This window comes from Aquarana catesbeiana, linkage group LG02, assembly GCF_042186555.1.
Source record: "Aquarana catesbeiana isolate 2022-GZ linkage group LG02, ASM4218655v1, whole genome shotgun sequence".
NCBI classification, from domain to species: Eukaryota; Metazoa; Chordata; class Amphibia; order Anura; family Ranidae; genus Aquarana; species Aquarana catesbeiana.
Genome location: NC_133325.1, coordinates 669660017 through 669676830, shown reverse-complemented (window position 1 = coordinate 669676830; position 16814 = coordinate 669660017). Strand labels below are relative to the sequence as shown.

Below are 16814 nucleotides of genomic sequence, written 5' to 3'. Positions count from 1 at the left end.
ATCGACACTATTCTGTACTCCTACTCCTGGACCTCGTGCTGCCTTTGATACGGTTGACCACCCCCTCCTCCTCAAAAAACTCCACGCCTTTGGTCTCCATGACTGTACTCTTCGCTGGTTCTCTTCCTACTTATTCAACCGCAACTTTAGCATTTCTTACAACTCTACTTCCTCCTCTCCTCTTCCTTTCTCTGTTGGGGTCCCCCAAGGTTTTGTTCTTGGAGCTCTCCTATTTTCAATCTACACCTCCTCCCTGGGTCAACTGATAGCCTCCCGTGGCTTCCAATACCACCTCTATGCTGACGACACCCAAATCTATTTCTCTACCCCTCAGCTCACTCCCGCTGTCTCCTCATGTATCACTAATTTAATATCAGATATATCAGTCTGGATGTCACACCACTTCCTCAAAATCAATCTATCCAAAACCGAACTTATAATTTTTCCTCCCCCATATGCCCCTTCCCCTGATCTCTCTGTCAAAATCGATGGCACAACTATAAGCCCATCCCCACATGCCAAGGTTCTAGGTGTAGTCCTGGACTCTGAACTCTCCTTTAAGCAACATGTCCAATCACTGTCCAAATCCCACCGCCTCAACCTCCGCAACATCTCCTAAATACGCCCCTTTCTAACCAATGACACAACAAAGCTCTTAATTCACTCGCTGGTCATCTCTCGCCTCGACTACTGCAACTCCCTTCTCATTGGCTTACCTCTACATAGTCTATCACCTCTTCAATCCATCATGAATGCTGCTGCCAGACTCATCCACCTTACCAATCGCTCTGTGTCTGCTACTCCTCTCTGTCAATCCCTTCACTGGCTACCGCTTGGCCAAAGAATTGAATTCAAAATACTAACAACTATGTACAAAGCCATCCACAATTTCGCCCCAAGCTACATCACTAGCCTAGTCTCTAAATACCAACCTACTCGTTCTCTTTGTTCCTCTCAAGACCTCCTGCTCTCTAGCTCCCTCGTCACCTCCTCCCATGCTCGCCTCCAGGACTTTTCCAAAGCCTCTCCAATCCTATGGAACGCCCTACCCCAATCTGCCCGCTCTGTTACTACTCTGTTAGCTTTTAGACGATCCCTGAAAACCCTCCTCTTCAGAGAAGCCTACCCTACCTAACACCTAACAACTGTATTTTCATTTTCTCCATCAGCTCATCCCCCCACAGTTATTACCTTTTGTTTCCACTTGATCCTCCCTTCTAGATTGTAAGCTTTAACGAGCAGGGCTCTCTGATCCTTCCTGTATTGATTTGTATTGTAAGTGTACTGTCTGCCCTCATGTTATAAAGCCCTGCGCAAACTGTTGCCGCTATATAAATCCTGTATAATAATAATAATAATAATAGAAGTCCCTCGGTGAGAAGGCCTGATTGGGAGAAACACTTCTACACTATATATTTTCAAGGTCTTGATTTCTCCGGTAGTTCCAGATCCAGTTTCTCAGCAGGTTCCATCCTTACAGAGTGAAAGCCCAGGTACATTGTGAGTGTGCGTGGGGAATGTACTCAGACACTGCGCAGATGAGCCCTCTGTCTCCAGACTATCACTCATTCCCAACAAGTGACATTTCATTACGTTCTAGTCACATAGCGGTGTTGGGATGGTTTCTGCTGCAGTCTGCTGAGCTGAAAAAAGTATTGCATGTAGTACAGTTCAGTGCACAACAAAACCCAGTGGTGTGAACTGACATCATGACACAAGGCAATTTGCCCTACAGCCTCCTGGGACCTATGACGTGTCCCATGAGGTTGCGAGCAAGGAAGAGGGCTGATCACCTAGGTGATCTGAGCGGCTGTTGGAGCAAATACCTGTCAAAACTAGATATTCGCTTCCTGAAAAAAACAATTTTTGCAAATGGTGGTAGAGGGGGTTGAGGAGAAGGAGGAGGAGGCAAACTGAAACTTCCCTTTTTAGGTGATTTTAGGTAATATTAAAAGTGATTAAGACCTCCTCATTTCAATAACCCGTAGAAACTAATCATAATCTATCTTACACTGGTTTGACTTCAGCAGGGTGAATTCTGATTGAAATTAGTTACAGGTATTACTATTTTACCACCTAAAGTATATTGAAATCCAGTCATTTTTAAGTTGAGTAAGGCAAGGTTTGGAGGCCTTGTCAGTTTTTTAATCAGTGTTTTTGTTTCTTTTGGGGAGGTTAACCCTCTTAGTTCGTCTAGGGGGATATCTTCCAATGAGCACACTTTTTTTTTTTATTGCCTAAAAGGGCATTTCCCTCACTTTGGAGAAATTACCTTAACTTCCTGCTATGTCTACAGATCAGTAAATGAAGGAAAATGTCCCCCCCAAAAAACTGGGGTTTTATCCATCCCCTTATCTATCCAAAAATGTGAAAAAAAGTTTAGGTTTTAGATATAATTTAAGAATTACAATTATTTATTGATTAAAGCCATTGATTTTAAGTAACTCCAAGAATAAAAGCAAGCCAGTTTGAAAGACAATTTTTAACAATGGTTAATGGCAGAACATAATTTTTCAGCTATACACCAAGCACAGAGGCAACCAATAATAGTATTTTCAAGGGCAGTTGCAACAAAATGTACATAAAGTCATAAGTCAGTTCCTGTTTGAGTGACACTGAACCATGGGTACTTTCTAAGTGCGTGTTCATGCACATTATAGTACAGTTGTTCTGTTCCAGTCTGGAAGTGTATTCTACATCCAACACAATGTGAATAAATCCAGTAAAAAGCAGGGGTCTATGTGATGTGGTAGATAAAATCAGCAAATCATATTATTAGGCATCTAATTGATAGTTGCTGATGATCAAAATACGAGATCAGTTCGTTCTAAGCAATAAGGAGTTTTAATTGAAAAAAGCATATCACCAATTGCGTTTTGGGGCAGTATAAAAGCATATGCTCAGCATGTCAAGGTTATTTCCCTTAGGGCTCAATAAAACCTGTTGACACAGAACTGTACCAAGCACAATGTATGTAATTTTTTATATTTGTGATCCATAATAAATCCCACTAACCACCAGACTTCATCTCAGCAAAAGATAGCTTGATTAAGTGATTACTCATAAATTTAGGAAACAGTTTTAGGGCAGTGATCAAATTAAAATGTGCATATTTCATTAGTAAAAAAAAGTTAATTATACACATTGACGTAGTTTATAACTTTCCTCCTAAGCATTAAAACAAACTAGGTAATAATAAACCAAATTGAACCAAAATATCAATGTTTCCAAAGCCAGCCCAAAAATTTTTATAAGAACAGAGCAACATTTTCATTTTTTTCTCAGAAAATAATAAAAAGCCTTGTTAACCCCCTAGCAGGTGTTAAATGGGGATGAGGTTTGGGTATGCAGTTACCATGGCTTGGATATGCAGCCTGCATGTTTGTGGTTCATTGACCCAGCAAATCAAGGAAATTTGCCATAGTAACTATACTACACTGCCTAGTCTTTGAACTTAAGTCAGCTAGATTAGAAGGACAATAATGGAGTTTTGGATAAGTCAGCCTCCTCACTACACAAGTTAGAGTTCCCAGAAGCCATATTGAGAATTTGCTTTAACAGGAAAAGCTTGGGGAATGTTGCAAATGCAGTCCAGAGGGAGAGATAGGGGTAGGGCTCGTAGGCACTGGCAGGTCTTTTAAAATGAATGTAAATCCTTACTTAATGTCATGTAAGTAGTGTGTATCTTGGAGAATTTGTGGGAGGAGGGGGGGGGCTTTTTACCTTGTTTCATCCTTTGTTACATTTTAAAGTAACGTTAACATTATTTATTTATTTTCTAATTAAAAAAGAGATTTACCTGCTCTGTCCAATGATATTGTACAGAAATTTCAGTTATGTCCCGGGTGTCCTTGCTGGCCCTTTAGGATCCTCCCCACCTTTGGGTACCCCCTGTAGCAAGTCAGGTGCTAAGAGTACACATGTGCATGAGCACTACTGTCGGGTCCTGTGTTGAGCTGTGTGTTCATAGACACACACAGCACCAAAAAGACACGTCCTCACTGGCTCACAGGAGTTTGGCTGACAGTAGCAGGAGCCTATGGCTTCACTGCTCTCATTTTCCCCTGTAAAAGCTGGAGGTCAGGGGAGTGATTCTGGAAACAGCAGTGGCGACATGGAGCCAGGCAAGTGTTTAGAGACAGGGTGGATGGGTAAGACAGATATTGAGACTTTTTTTCCTTAATGCAGAGAATGCATTGAGGTAAAAAAATGTTTAGACTATAGTATTACGTTAATGGTGCTAATGTCCTGCAGCCTCTTTACAGCCTGTCACTGAGCACATGCACTATAGTAATAACACACTGCATGTGTTTATTCACAGGGCATGTTTCCTAATCATTGTTGACTGCAATTGTTTTTTTCTCCGTTTTTTTTTTTTTCGGACCTTCTAATGAAAATGGAAGGTCCTCTTTATTGAAAGCCACCCCTTAAAGTCAAATCACCTGCAAAGATGATTTAAAAGTAAAGCTTTTGCTAAATAAAGAAAAACATACATCTCTGGCTTTCAATACTTCAGGGAGGCATGGAAGACATCACCGTGCCTCATTTGCCACATACACTACAGAAACAACAAGCTGCATGTGTCTTTTTCACAGGGCATATTTCCTAATCATTGTAGACTGCAAGAGTTTTTTTTTTTTCAGGTTTTTTTTTTTTATTGGACTGTCTAATGAAAATGGAGGGTCCTCTCTGTTGAAAGCACCCACCCCTTAAAGTCAAATCAACTGCAAAAGTGATTTAAAAATAAAGCTTTTGCTAAATAAAAGGAAAAAATATTTCCCGGCCTTCAAATACTTCAGAGAGTCATGGAAGACATGACTGTGCTTCATCGCTGCCTCCTGACATAGTTGAGTGCACAAAAACCTGCAAGATAATACCGTGCAAAGGACTGCAATGCTTTTTGCAGGATTTAAAACACCCAGCTATCCCAGGAGGCAATGGTGAGGCACAGTGACTCACCACTGCCACAAGGGTGGAATCACAAAGGGTGATTCCACAAGCTCAAACAGAACCTGCTGCAAACCCAGCAGTTTGCCTGAACTGGGAGTAAGATGGGCATGTCAGGACATTTATTGATTTTGCTTGAGCAGGCCAAAAAGGCCCACACTGCAGAGCTCTATGGACCAGCCCTGGGAATTACAGTCACCTGTCGCCAGCACTTAAAGTGGTTGTAAAGGCTTAGGGTCTTTTACCTTAATGCATTATATGTATTAAGATAAAAAACCTTCTCTGCGGCATGTGTTTCCCTAGGCTCCCCCCCCCTTATGCTTACCTGAGCCCGATCCTGATCCAGCAATGTGCACGTCCTGGCTCTGTCCCGCCTCACTGCACAGATTGATAACAGCAGACGCCATTGGCACCCGCTCATATCAATCAATTTCTGTGATGAGTGAGCGGGGGTAGGGCCGAGCCTCCCTGCCTGTGTCAATGAACGCAGACAAGGCAGCACAAAAGCGAGCCTGCACGAGTGCCCCCATGGGAAGTGGCTTTCCATAGGGGCACTGGCCAAAGAGGAGGAGCCAGGAGTGCCGCCAGGGACAACATAAGAGGAGGATCAGGGCTACTACATGCAATACCATTACACAGAGTAGGTAAGTATAACATGTTTGTTATTTTAAAGGAAAAAAAAACTGAAGGTTTAATGTCAATTTAAAAGCTAGTTTTTGGCTATGATTGGATTAGTGAAGTAGGAGGAGAAAATAGCACATTGGTAATGCTTGCAGAGAACTGGCTGCTGTGTGCCTAGGAGCAGTAGGAAGGGAAAAGCTTTGTGAGTCACATCACTACTTCCTGCATGATGAGCTGCTTGTGGGATGGGAAAAATAACAGCTTATCTGAGCCTCTGCCCTTACCATAATCACATTGGAGGAGGAAGAGGTGAAGAAGAAAGGTGTGGAGGAGTAGAAGGAAGAAGAGGGAGAGAAAGAGGAAGAGGTCAAGGAGGAAGGGAAGGAGGTAGTAAATGAGAGGGAGGAGGAGAAAGAGGTCACATTACAAAGGCTCGCCTCTTTACAAACAAATATAGCTGGTTGCTGAGAGGCTGGGAGAAAAGAGACTATGCTTGCAAAGTAGAATTGCAGATGTGCCTGGCCACTGCTGTGTGCAGCACAACTACCAAATTATACAGACAAAAATGAAATTTAAAAAAATGTGAACACTGATAACATTAAAAATAACATAAGTAAAAAAAGAAATTGCATCTGGGAATCTTCTACACTGGGGCAACCCAGGAAATTTCCACTAGATTATATAGGGGAGGGGTTGCAGCTCAAAAAGCTTGGGCAAAGCAGGGCTCAAACCAACGGACTTGGAGATACAAGGATGGGAGGGGGTTCAAGGAATTTGGAGTAGTAGTTTTTTTGTGCACTCTGTTTTGACATTTTGTTAAACTATTAAGACAGTACAGTGTGGTACTGTGAAAAGGAAGCTCAAAAACTATACTACTGAACGTGGTTTCAAAGGCTGTAGGTTTTTTAACTTAATGAATTCTCTGCATTGGGGTAAAGAACTTTCTGCTAGCAGTTTCCCCTCCTGCCCGCTGCTGTGCTGCAAAGCTTCCTCTCCTCATGTGCAGCTCAAATCTGTGGGGAAGAGTTCAGATGGAGGATCAAGAAGCAGAGGAGGACTGTGGCCTGACTGAGCCTGCCCTCAGTGCCCCAACTGCCCTGCACCTGAGCAGTCTTACACAGGAGGCAGTTCAGTGACAGCTCCAGCCAGTCCACACAATCGCGGTGAGGGGTGGTTACTGATTTAATGGGGCACTTAGTCAGAGTGAAAACACAAAATCAGTAACCGCCCCTTACCTTAGTGTATTCACTCTGCGGAAGGCAATCTGTGGTCACCAGTGTCCCCTCCCCCCCCCCCACATCAGACTTCCCTCTGCACGTTCCCCCCTAAATAAGCATCCTCAGCATTCCCCTGTACATAGTAGTCTAAAGGATTCCCAATTACAGCGCAAGGGAAAGGGGGAACTCTGTGGACCCTGATGCGAGTGAGAACTCTGATGTAAAGGGGAACACTATGGACTCTGATATTCGGGGGAGGTTCTGGTGACTAAAGACCACCTTACATCAGAGTTTCCCTTTACACCAGAGTTTAAAGCATTCCTCCTTACATCATGGAGAATTCCCCTTTACATCAGAGTTCCCCTTTACATCAGGGTCCACAGAGTCCCCCCTTGCGCTGTAAGGGGGAATCCTGCAGACTTTAATGTAAAGAGGAACACTGTGGACTGTAAGAGGGGGCTCTGGTGACTAGAGACCACCTTACATCAGAGTTCCCCTTTACACCAGAGTCCACAGCATTCCCCCTTTTAGACCATGGTATGTAGCATTACCCTTTACATCAGAGTTTACCTTTACACCAGAGTCTGCAGCATTCCCCTTACATCTTTCCCCCTACATCATTCCCCCTTTCCTCAGTGTCCTCAGATTCCTCAGAATATAACTCAGCACAGTGTTCCCTTTAACATCAGGGTCCGTAGAGTTCCCCCTTACACTGTAAATGGGAACCCTGTAGACTCTGATGTAAGGGGGAACTCTGTGCTGAGTTATATTAACCTGACCTTCATATAAATATTAAAATATTAAATATTGATATTTGCCCTGAAAATTGTCATTTTGGCTTTCTGTCAGTAAAAAAAAAATGATTGTGTCAGTTCATTTTGTGTGTCCTGACAGTAAAAAAAAATTGGCTCTGTCAGTAATTTTTTTGTGCTGTGTCAGTAAATTTCACTTTGGGGAGTTGGAAACCCTGCTCTCTAGGCTGTTGTATTAGGAATAAGTTTTGGAAGTGACTCATCCAGCTAGCAGAGAGAGGAGAGATCAGAAAGGAGCCACACAAGGTGCTTTGGATTCAGGCTAGTACAAACTATAGTGGGATATGCATTGTTCATTTTTCATGTGTGAGGTTTGCAACTAATTTAAAAGGCAGCTTTTCAAGCATATAATTTAAAGACATTCTATTTTGCCCTTAAGAATGCATTAAATGGACCCTCTCCCTGCTGTACAATATTTTAAAAAATATTATTTTATGTTTTGGTAAATGTCCCCAGTATCAGTGCTCAACTTCCAGTGCTTTTTTACAATAGTGTGTCCACTAACTTTAAAAATTATCACAATTTAAGATTTGCCCCCTATAGACTCCAATGCAATTTGCTGCTACATTTAAATTTTGCATATTTAGGCAGGATTCCACAAAATCCCCTGCGAATCAAACCCAGGCAGATTTGCTCATCCCCAGTTCATTCACCTTTATAGGAAATGGGGTTTATTTTCCTATACTGTATACAGTGCAAGTCTGTGTTATAATCAGTGTATACAAACTACAGGCATTTACATTCTTTTGCCCACTGATTATGATAGAGTTTAACAGAAGAAATCCTAAACTCACTAATGTCTGGTATACAGACAGACCTGGACAGGAGTCAGGCTCGGTGAGCTTGAAGCACCTTGGCATGAAACCTAAATGCTATTGTTTAATACAGTTGTTTTCCTATATAGAGGCACGCAGTCATACAAAAACATAATAGAGTAATTTTTTTCAGACAATTCTAATTGATTACTAGCATACTTCACATTTATATGCCTCGATAAACCTCTCTGTGCCACTTGCCTTAATTAATTTATTCATGCAGATTAAGGGCTTTGTGGGATTTGTTACATGTGGGATATTTTAATCAATCAATCAATCAATAGCATTAAATTAAAGGTCACCCTAGATATGAGATGAGGGTCACCTGACCCAAATGATTTCAGGCAGATCAGGTAACCATTATTGTGTCTTTCATTAGCAGAAGACTACTAAAAATGCTGAAAACATCCAAGGCCAATCATTCTTTGGGAAACGACAGGTACACTAGTGATTGCTATCAGAGTGCCCCAATGCAATCACTCCCTCGCTGGCCAAGCCAGTGAAGTGTTGTTGTTGCTCCCTGCTAACAAGCTAGATTTTGCAGCAAGTTGACCAACTTGGGAGCAATGCCATTGAAGCAGGTATGGGTGCCCTTTTAAGTGATTAAGTTGGCAATGTGGGTGTCTGACTGCTTCATCTCTACCCCTCACTGACACTTAGCATATACTGTATGTTTAAGCAAGAATCTATTTTTTTAAAAATGTATTTTGGGGGTATGGCTACAGTTGGAAGTAAACTAGTATGAATGTGCCTTCTGAGAGCTCCTGCTACCCTGTTTAATTGTTCATTGATCTATTATCTTTTCTCAATAGCTCGCCTGCATAACATCTGTCATCTTCGGGGAGGAAAGTCTGCGGAGAAGATTCAAAAACCTCAGTGGCCTCTAAAGGAATGGGTCCTGATCTCTATTTCCACCATCTTGCCTACACCTAATCAAGTTACCAGTGGGCACACCACCACAATGTCAAATGCCATGATGCAGACAGGTCTAGGCAATTCCTTATTTCTGGAGCTAGCAACTATACAGGGCCATGCAGCTGCCCTGGGTCCTGCAACTTACACTAAGCCCATACTAGAGGCTATTGAGGCCTGAAACGCTACATTGTTGGTAAAGATAGACCACCTGGCCAACTCCTCAGTGTGGAATACCCCAGTTCAGAATTGTAGATTACCTCTGCCCCACACTCAGATCTGCTCACAGTAAAGCTGCTTGCCACTAAGTCAGGCAATGCAGAAAACTGGTAACCCTTTAGTATTTGGGTCATTGGTCTGCCGGGGGGTGATGAGAAATCCCACCTAGTCTTTGTGTGAGGTGGGCTGGCTTAACCCAGTTGGCCAAGAAATGGCCAGTCCCTCTGGCCCAGCTTGCCAATCCAGTTTCATCCCTGCCCTGTTGCTAGGTGTAGGCATTCCTCTTTGGCGGCTGCAATGGCAGCCAATCATGATTTTTAGTCCAGTCTACCTCAATTTACCTTGTCAATATCATACAGAAAGTGAGGAATGTTCTGTACAGCCTTAGAGTAAGATTCTGTTGAGCAGCTCAAAGGGGCCACTGGCAGCCTGCACCTTATGAGAATAGGAAGCTCTTAGCTTTGTTAGTCGCAGAGTTCAATCCAATATCAGGACTTGGGATGAATATACAAACCCAGATGTAATATTGAGTACCTTCTGAGAATTTTATTGTAATTTATATGCCCCAATCCCCTCCACATGATGAGGCGACATTGACCCACTTCTGATCCTCCCTATACCCAGCTTGTGTGCAGCAGATCGGGCCTCTATGGAGGGGAACCTCAAAATCCAGGAAATTGAACATGCCATTCACTCTTTCCCAAATAAAAATTAATTTTGCCAGATGGGTAATAGCACAATAGTACAAATTATATTCTGATCTGCTGCGCTCAAAATTGCAGTGCAGGTACAGTTTACCAGACTTTATGTTTGAGACGCAAGTTGTATTACTTCCCAAAACTGGCAAAAACCTTCAGCATTACTCCTCATATAGACCCATAGCCCTCCTAAATATATAGACCTAAATATCCAGATTAACGTCTTAGCTATGATGCTGTCTATCCTCTCTTGTGGTTGTTTAAACCACAGGAATCTGCTGATACCAATCTATACAGGCTTTTCTCTCACTTCCAGAATACCCATCTCAAGCCGAAAAATTGTATCATTGTATATAGAAAAAGCTTTTGACTCAGTTGACTGAAGGTATATGGGGAGAGTCCTTGCACAGTTGGGGTCTGGCCCATGCTTTTACAGAACACTTAGGGCTGCCCTTACAATTACAAATCCCTAGCGCTCTTCTTTTATATCCAGGTCCCTCCCAGCAAGCAATCCTTCAGATAATAAATGAGTATACAACCTTGAGCTTGAAAGTAAAGTTGGGCAAATTACATAATCTTTCTTTAGATCCAGGGATAACATAATGGACCCTGATCTCCCTCCAGAGTCTATCACACAAGTCCAGTATCACAATTTCAGGTAATGTTTCTGATTTTACCCTTCTCAATCACTTCTCACTCTGCTTAAGCAAAAAATTACAGTTTGGAAACACTTGCCGCTACCCTTGATTGTCAAGAAAAATCTCCTCAAGTCCTGCCAGGGTTTTTCTACTTTCCTAGGAATGGCCCTGGGAGAATACTGAAGTAATTCCTAAAAAATTTAACAGTTGCTTAGCTCTTTGCTCCTTCCACCAAAGAATACATTTGTGCACCCTACTGGTTGCAGGGGGGGGGGTGTTTGGTCTGTCCAGACCCTCATAAATAATATTTAGCAGGCCAGATGTTTTTTTAGCTTAGCAGGAGGATGGCTATGTAGCTATGGTACTGGAGGGAGCACATCTGGGGTTGTATGAGGCCCTGCATTTCCTGCTCTATAGGGGAAACTCCATGAGTGGCGCATTTCATGCATGTCTATCATGGGTTACACATTCCCCTTACTTTACACTTATCCATGGCTCAAACCCCATTCAGAATACTTCAACATCCCATATAGGACAATTTGGGCTACTAGAAGAATAAAAACTCTGGGGGGCATAGTGCAGACTAACAATTTATTGACCTTTGATAAATCACGGGGGGGCTTCAAATTTCCAAATTCTTACCTATTTAAATGTTTGCAGCTCATTCATGCCTTTGTAACTCATTTTGGTCTGCTTAGTCTGGAGACTCAGTCCTCTCAACTTGAATTGCTGCTTGGAGATGCCTTCCTGGAGAAACCCTGTCCAGAATCTGCAAAAAACTTTATCCTGCTCCATCTCCTACAATGGTGAAGTGTAGAGAGAAGTGGCGTAGCGATGTCCCAGACTTGCAGTGGGGCTTTCCTTTTAGTCTCATACATAGCAAACTTTTTCATAGATTGTACCATACCTCTACCAAAATGTGTGGATATCTCTCCATCAGTTTCATGTGAATGTTGGCAATGCTCACACTCCCCTGCAAATGCCATCATTATTTTTTAAAATTGTTAAATGATAGACAATTTCATGACAATAGTCACCCAGGTTATGAATGAGATTAACATATTAAACATTACTATGTCAATCTCTGCCTGCTAGGATTGGTGGAGAAAATTACATTACCCCTACAAGGGTTTTAAACCTGAACTGGAAAGAACTGGATGCTCCTAATGTTGCATTCTGGAAAGAACTAACAATTCTTCTCTGCAATTTTATAAGTCTACCTATGAAGATTGGACCTGACCAACAAAGTATAATAAGGTGTGGAACTGCTGGTTGTCCACAGTTCACATGAACTCGGTTTCCTCATGTGACAAGGATTTTCTATCTTTGTCTGCGGAGGATATAGGGTTGGCAGCCTGATGGGTGGGACTCCTCATGGTTTGGAATTGGAAAGGCAATATTGAAACATTGATGGAGTTATTGGACTCCATGAATGTTAATGATCGCAACATCTCTCTTACCTGGGAAGTTAGTAGAAAATGCATACACTTTTTGGATCTGGAAATTTTTAATATAAAATGAGGGCATTATTACCAAATCCTTTTTTAAGACCACAGACCGCAATTCTTATATTCCGACCACTAGTTGTCATTACAAACCTTAGCTGAACAACATACCTAGAGGACAATTCACAAGGATGCAGAGAAATTGCACGAGGACTGAGGATTATGAGCTTCAATCCGGCAGGTTAAGTAATATGTTTTTGGATAAGGGGTACCATAAGGAATTTTTGGTGAGAGAAAAGATTGAAGTTGGATGTCTAAACAGGGATGATTTATTAAGGGATAAGACCAGGACCATGGGAAGTGATGGGAATGATGGCATGAGTGTTGTTCTGGATTACTCCTTACAGAGCAACGAAGTAAGAAGGATTATATGCAGATATTGGAACATACTCAAGCAAGATATTCATCTTAAGGATATACTTCCAGAAAAACCTAAAATTGTTTTCAAAAGAGCACCTAATTTACGAGATAAGCTAGTACACAACGTAGTTGAACCACCCCTCCCAAAACCAAAAATGTTTTGGGATCTTAAAGGTTTCTATGGCTGTGGTAGATGCTACAGCTGTATTAGGGTTCCGGACAATAATAAAAGGGTAAAAGATTTTTCTGATCCAAGAACTAATCAATCTTATATTATTAGAGACTTTATATCCTGCGATACAATTGGGGTTGTCTATGCGTTGAAATGCCCATGCAATTTGATTTATGTAGGGCGTACTACTAGGGCTCTGAAAGACCGTTAAGAAGAACATGTGAGAAACATACGTAAGGGGTCAGATAAACACCATCTATATGTACATTTTAAAAAAATGCATAACCAAAGCACAGCTGGTATGAAATTTTGGGGAATAGAAGCACCCAAACGCCATTGGAGAGGCTCTAATTTCGTTAGAGAAATTAGTGAACGAGAATCCTGGTGGATACACCAGCTTGGCTCTCTGTTGCCTGGTGGACTAAATAGAGAATCTGATCTAAAATGCTTTCTTAGTAATTTTTAATATTTTTAATTCGCCATGGAGTCCCACTCACGCTCTTTTACTCTTATTGATTTTGGCAGGGTCTGTTTCTACTTTGGGATGTATTTGGCTATATGTTTTCAGACTAGTATTAGGTGGATATGCATTATATAGGTGCCTCATTAATATAAAATATATGTCCCCATATATTTTTCTGTTGCAGTATGACGTCTTCTCGTTTTTATCCATTTTACTGTTGTTACTCCCCCACAGTAATTTTAGATGTAATATATTTTATTAGTAGGTTTGGGATTTCTTACATATTTTTTTATATATTTTTTACATATTTTTTATTTTTATATTTTTTTAAATATTTTTTATTCAGATTTTTAGGCACATATTATGGTTTTATAGAATCTGGCCACTATGTGTGAGCTTAATTAAACTAATAATATTAAATAAACGTGAACTTGCTATAATTATTTAAATATATAGAGTAGGTTCCCTAACGGGATAACATATTTAATTATAAGGCAGGATTGATTATCTTAGTTTTAATTATGAAAGATTAATGTATATATACATGTATATTTTTTTAGTTGTTTGTCTCAACATATGTAGTAAGCAATTATGTTGGATCATTGGTATTTGTTGCTATATTCATGTATGAGGTGCGTTGCGGTGTTCTCTGGAATTGGCAGCTCCGCTCCGGGGTATATTATAGTATATATGGTATGTCCTCCCATAGATTTTGAGTATGCTATTTATTCAGCTTTTTAGCTGGGTGTTTTTGTTCCCTTGATGGTCAGATATGAAGCGGACTGTTGATCATAGGGGTTAGATTACTAATAAGGGATAAGTATGGCTGTAGCCTTTTGCTAGATTTGTCTGTGGTCTAAGGGAAAATGGCCGTCGTTACTATATCTTGAGCATAGAGCGTCTGTCCAATCAGATCCCCCTGATGAAGGCACGTGATCCCTGTGCCGAACACGCATAGGGGAGGGGCCAGGACGGAGCTGTCAGCAAGGGGAAAGAGTTGGATGAGTACACCACACGCCATACCAATCGATCGGCTTTTTTATGCTAATACCTGAATAGGATGGTGCACTCACGCACCCACACCATGTGAGTACCCCTACGTGGGGAGTGTTTATTTATAACATAAAAAACATTTGCTATGTTGCAATGTTGCACTATGGAGTCTCTTTTCTTTTGCATATGATTTATGACGTTATTTGAGAACATTGGAGACCTACACCGTTATATCCCATAGAGCCCAGGAGTGGCTCCAAAGCGTGTTTTGACAGAGTTTAATTACTGTGTCACACACTTCAAGGTGAGTGCATATGCTTTTGGGGGTCACTGGAGAACACTAAGGCATGCTATATGGTTATACACCTTTTGGATGAGCAGGATGGGTGGACATCACTGATTATGGACACTTCTTTTTATGCACTTTATATTTAAATCTTTATGAACTTTAAGGACTTCTTTTTTCACTTTATTTGAGGAGCGATTGCATTTTCATTTTCTGTTTTAAACACTTTGATTTTGAAATATTTTTGCACGTTGCACTTTTTGTAGTTTATTTGTGTAAAGCACTAATTGTCAGTTTTGATTGTTTGTAATTTAGCGCAGACACATTTATATATTTTTTGGGACTCCTCATGGTTTGGAATTTTAGGATCTGCCTCTGACTTTGTGTCCATGGACTACTTTGTACATGAATGCTTACACATTTTGTGTAATGATTACTGGAGCTTGTGTGTGCTTAAAAATGAAAGAAAGAAAATGTGTATTTTAGAAGTTGAACAATATCCCTGCATATGACCATCCTAATAGCTATGACCTCTCGCTTTTGATTTTCCCAGTGGGAGATTGACAAGGCCTCTTTCACTAATAGTTTATAAAACACAAACACATAAGTACCATAGCAATTTACTTGATGCTGCTGGCACATAAATTATTTCAATGATTTTGCTACAGTGTTACATGAGAGAAAAAGTATTTCCAAAAATATCTATGATGACATTTATATAATTGCTGCCAACTGATAGGGTATCATTGGCAGCACAGCCATGATTGTCCACCGAACCCCTTACTGACAATTGCCCTGTTCTAATAGAAATATAACAAATGATTAAAAACTGACATTTTGCCCATTAAACAATCAGCTCATAGCTTTTATTTTCAAACCTGCACTGAAACAAATACCAGCTGGAATCAGATTAGCGCCTATGAGCAATGCTTCCGCTTTCCATTTCTGTAGTTTTTATAATACCCTATTATACTTTATGCTCTTAAATCTCTAATCTCCTATTCTAAACCACTTGAAAAAAAAATTTATGAAAAGCAGAACAACAAAAATACATTTTTGAGATCAGTGTTTTATATCTAGTTCATTAAATTTGTTGTATCCAGCTGGAAATGGGTACATTTCTGCCATAGTTAGACACCATTCTACAGTTGCCTATATTTCTAAATAATTGTCTCTATTGCAGTCATAGAGTGTACACTTCCCCCACTCCTCCAAACTGACACTTTACGGCCCTGAACAAGCATATCAGAACAAACAGAGAAGATTTTTTTTCTGTAAAGCCAGCATCCTCCATATCAAATTTATCAAAAGTTAAATAATGCTATAGAAAATATGTGCTAGCTGTCACTCATACAACCCATTGTGGTCCAAATTTACCCTTCTTCCATCAAGATCTGCAGTAATATTGTTCATTTGTTACTATTAAAATTGAAAAATATATAAAATGTACAAAATGTAAATATGTGATATGTTAAACACTATTACAAATATTTATAATAGTTAAAATGTAGTTGTAAACTACACAATATCATGATAAAGATAGGAATCACATTACCATAGTCTTGCTGCTCACTCGTGCCCAGAGTGCCAACTATCAGGCCAGCTGAAGCCATAGTAATCATCTTTTTATAGTGTCACTCTGGATTAACTCTGTTTGTTCCAAGTTTAGACAATAGATGTAAGGTTGGAAATGTCCTGTAATCGGATCTCAGAATTATCTCAGGCATCTGTCCCTCAAAGCCATTGTGTTTTTGTACAGGAATATTAGTTGGTTGCAAAAAGCCCTTTAAAAATGTACTGGAAATGTTCATGGATCTGCAAACATGTTCACAAAATGCAGTCTGAGAATCAAAGTTTCTAAGGATTTCATAGCCAAAAAGCTCTTGAAGAAAAGCTATAAAAGAGGAAAGTGATTCTATCACTGGCCTATCCAGGGCCATATTAAGGCATGCAGGGTCCACCGGACAAAACTACTGTGTTTAGAGGGGAAATACCCCTTTAGATTGGGGGAAATAGAGAACAGAATAACAGGTAATGAAGAATGAGAAGGTAATTCATGTTTACTGGCAGAGGATTCTCTTTCTATCCCACTATCATGGCTGGTGCATGCTAATAAAAATTTATATAAATAGGACATCTTGAAACTTAGGAACCTG

The 16814-nt window shown here is 40.6% G+C and overlaps 1 protein-coding gene across 1 annotated transcript in view; it reads right to left on the bottom strand.

Annotated features, from left to right (window-relative positions):
• MYL10 (myosin light chain 10) overlaps nt 1-16282 on the bottom strand; it is a 98600-nt gene extending 82318 nt beyond the window's left edge. Inside the window, exon 1 of the mRNA XM_073618033.1 lies at nt 16214-16282. Coding sequence (XP_073474134.1) covers nt 16214-16216 — 3 coding nt within the window. The 5' untranslated portion in view covers nt 16217-16282. The remainder of the gene's footprint in view (nt 1-16213) is intronic.
• Between the last annotated feature and the right edge of the window lie 532 nt (nt 16283-16814).